At 53.6% G+C, this 1,673-nt stretch overlaps 1 protein-coding gene across 1 annotated transcript in view; it reads left to right on the top strand.

Moving 5' to 3' along the window:
• Nucleotides 1-1,673, top strand: part of PHLDB3 (pleckstrin homology like domain family B member 3) — a gene marked incomplete at its 3' end in the record, with an annotated part of 18,774 nt that overhangs the window by 4,550 nt on the left and 12,551 nt on the right. Inside the window, exon 3 of the mRNA XM_008051230.1 lies at nucleotides 11-46. Within this exon, the coding sequence (XP_008049421.1) occupies nucleotides 11-46 (36 nt within the window). The remainder of the gene's footprint in view (nucleotides 1-10; nucleotides 47-1,673) is intronic.

Here is a 1,673-nt window from a genome sequence, read left to right as displayed (position 1 = left end):
GGGGCCGCAGGGGGCCGCGGAGTCCGGCGGGCGGCAGCGGGAGCAGGTCTGTGGGGCGCGGCGCTGGGTCTCCCCCTCGGCTTCCTTCCTCGTCTGTCCCACGGCTATTCCTGGGGTGCTCCTGGCCACCGGGGCCCCAGGGTTGGCCCCACTCCCCGAATGCAGACACTCCCCTCCTGAGTGATTTTTGGGCCTGACTCACTGGGGCCTCTTCCTTGGGCCCCTCTGTCTTTGCTCTTTTCTTCTTTTTCTTTTCTGAGTCGGAGTCTCACTCTGTTGCCCAGGCTGCTGGAGTGCAGTCTCACCATCACAGTTCACCACAGCCTCAGTCTGCTGGGCTCAGGCAATCCTCCCACCTCAGCCTCCCCAGTAGCTGGGACTACAGGCTTGCGCCACCACACCCAGCTGATATCTCTCTCTCTCTCTCTCTCTCTGAGTTGGAGTCTCACTCTGTTGCCCAGGGTAGAGTGCAGGGGCATGCTCACGGCCTCCGCAGCCTTGACTTGCTGGGCTCAGGCAGTCCTTCTGCCTCAGCCTTTCAAGTAGCTGGAACTACAGGTGCACGTTACCGTGCCTGGCTTATTTTTTGATGTATTATAGACATGAGGTCACACCAAGTTGCCTAGGCTGGTTTTGAACCCCTGAGCTCAGGCAGGCCTCTCGCCTCTGCCTCCCAAAGTGCTGGGATTATAGGCGTGAGCCACCGTGCCTGGCTAATTTTTTAATATTTTATAGAGACAAAGTCTCACTTTATTGCCCAGGCTGGTCTTAAACTCCTGGGCTCAAGCAATTCTCTCACCTCGGCTTCCCTAAGTGCTGGGATTACAGGCATGAGCTGCCATGCCTGACTGAGAACTCCTTTTAAAAAATAGTATCACTATATAATTGCTCACCCTAAGAATTGTAAGTTCTTAGTGTCATCTCATTTCTAGTCATTTTACATGGTTTCCAAGCTGTCCTCAAACAGCAGTTAACAGGTGGCTTGTTCGAATCAGGTCCCCAAAGGCCCAGGTGTTGTAATTGGTTGATGTGTCTCGTGTGTTTTTTCATCTCTAATGATTCCTGCCTACGGTGCCTTCTCCATGCTACTTGCTGGGAAAAGCCCAGTCTTCTGTCCCTCAGGCAGGATGTGGCTGACTGCATGCCTGTGGTGTCCTATAACGTGTTCCTCTGCTCCTGCAGGCAGGGGGTTGGTTAGATGTAGAGGCTTGATCAGATTCAGATGTGCTTTAGTGCTTCTTGAGCAAGTGTCAGGGACTTCGCCTCTAGTTGGGCAGACCTTCTGAGGTCACCCAGGTCTCTGCTTAAGAATTTTTTTTGAGTCAGACTCTCACTCAGACTGGAGTGCAGTGGCATGCTCGTGGCTGCCGCATCCTCAACCTGCTGGACTCAGGTGATCCTTCTGCCTCAGCCTTCTAAGAAGCTGGAACCATAGGCGTGTGCCATCATGCCTGGCCAATTTTTTTATTTATTGTAGAGACGAGGTCTCACTAAGTTGCCCAGGATGGTCTTGAACCCATGGGATCAGGCAATCCTCTCACCTCTGCCTCCCAAAGTGCTAGGAATACAGGCATGAGCTACCATGCCCGGCTGCTTAAGAATCTTTTATCCAAGCCGGGCTCGGTGGCTCAGCCTGTAATCCCTCGCTTGGGGAGGCTGAGGTGAGTGGATTG

The sequence above is a fragment of the Carlito syrichta genome, unplaced genomic scaffold (genome assembly GCF_000164805.1).
Source record: "Carlito syrichta isolate Samal-C Ts95f unplaced genomic scaffold, Tarsius_syrichta-2.0.1 Scaffold169151, whole genome shotgun sequence".
Taxonomy (NCBI): domain Eukaryota; kingdom Metazoa; phylum Chordata; class Mammalia; order Primates; family Tarsiidae; genus Carlito; species Carlito syrichta.
Note: the sequence above shows the minus strand (reverse complement) of the source record. Positions and strands in the feature narration are given on the sequence as shown.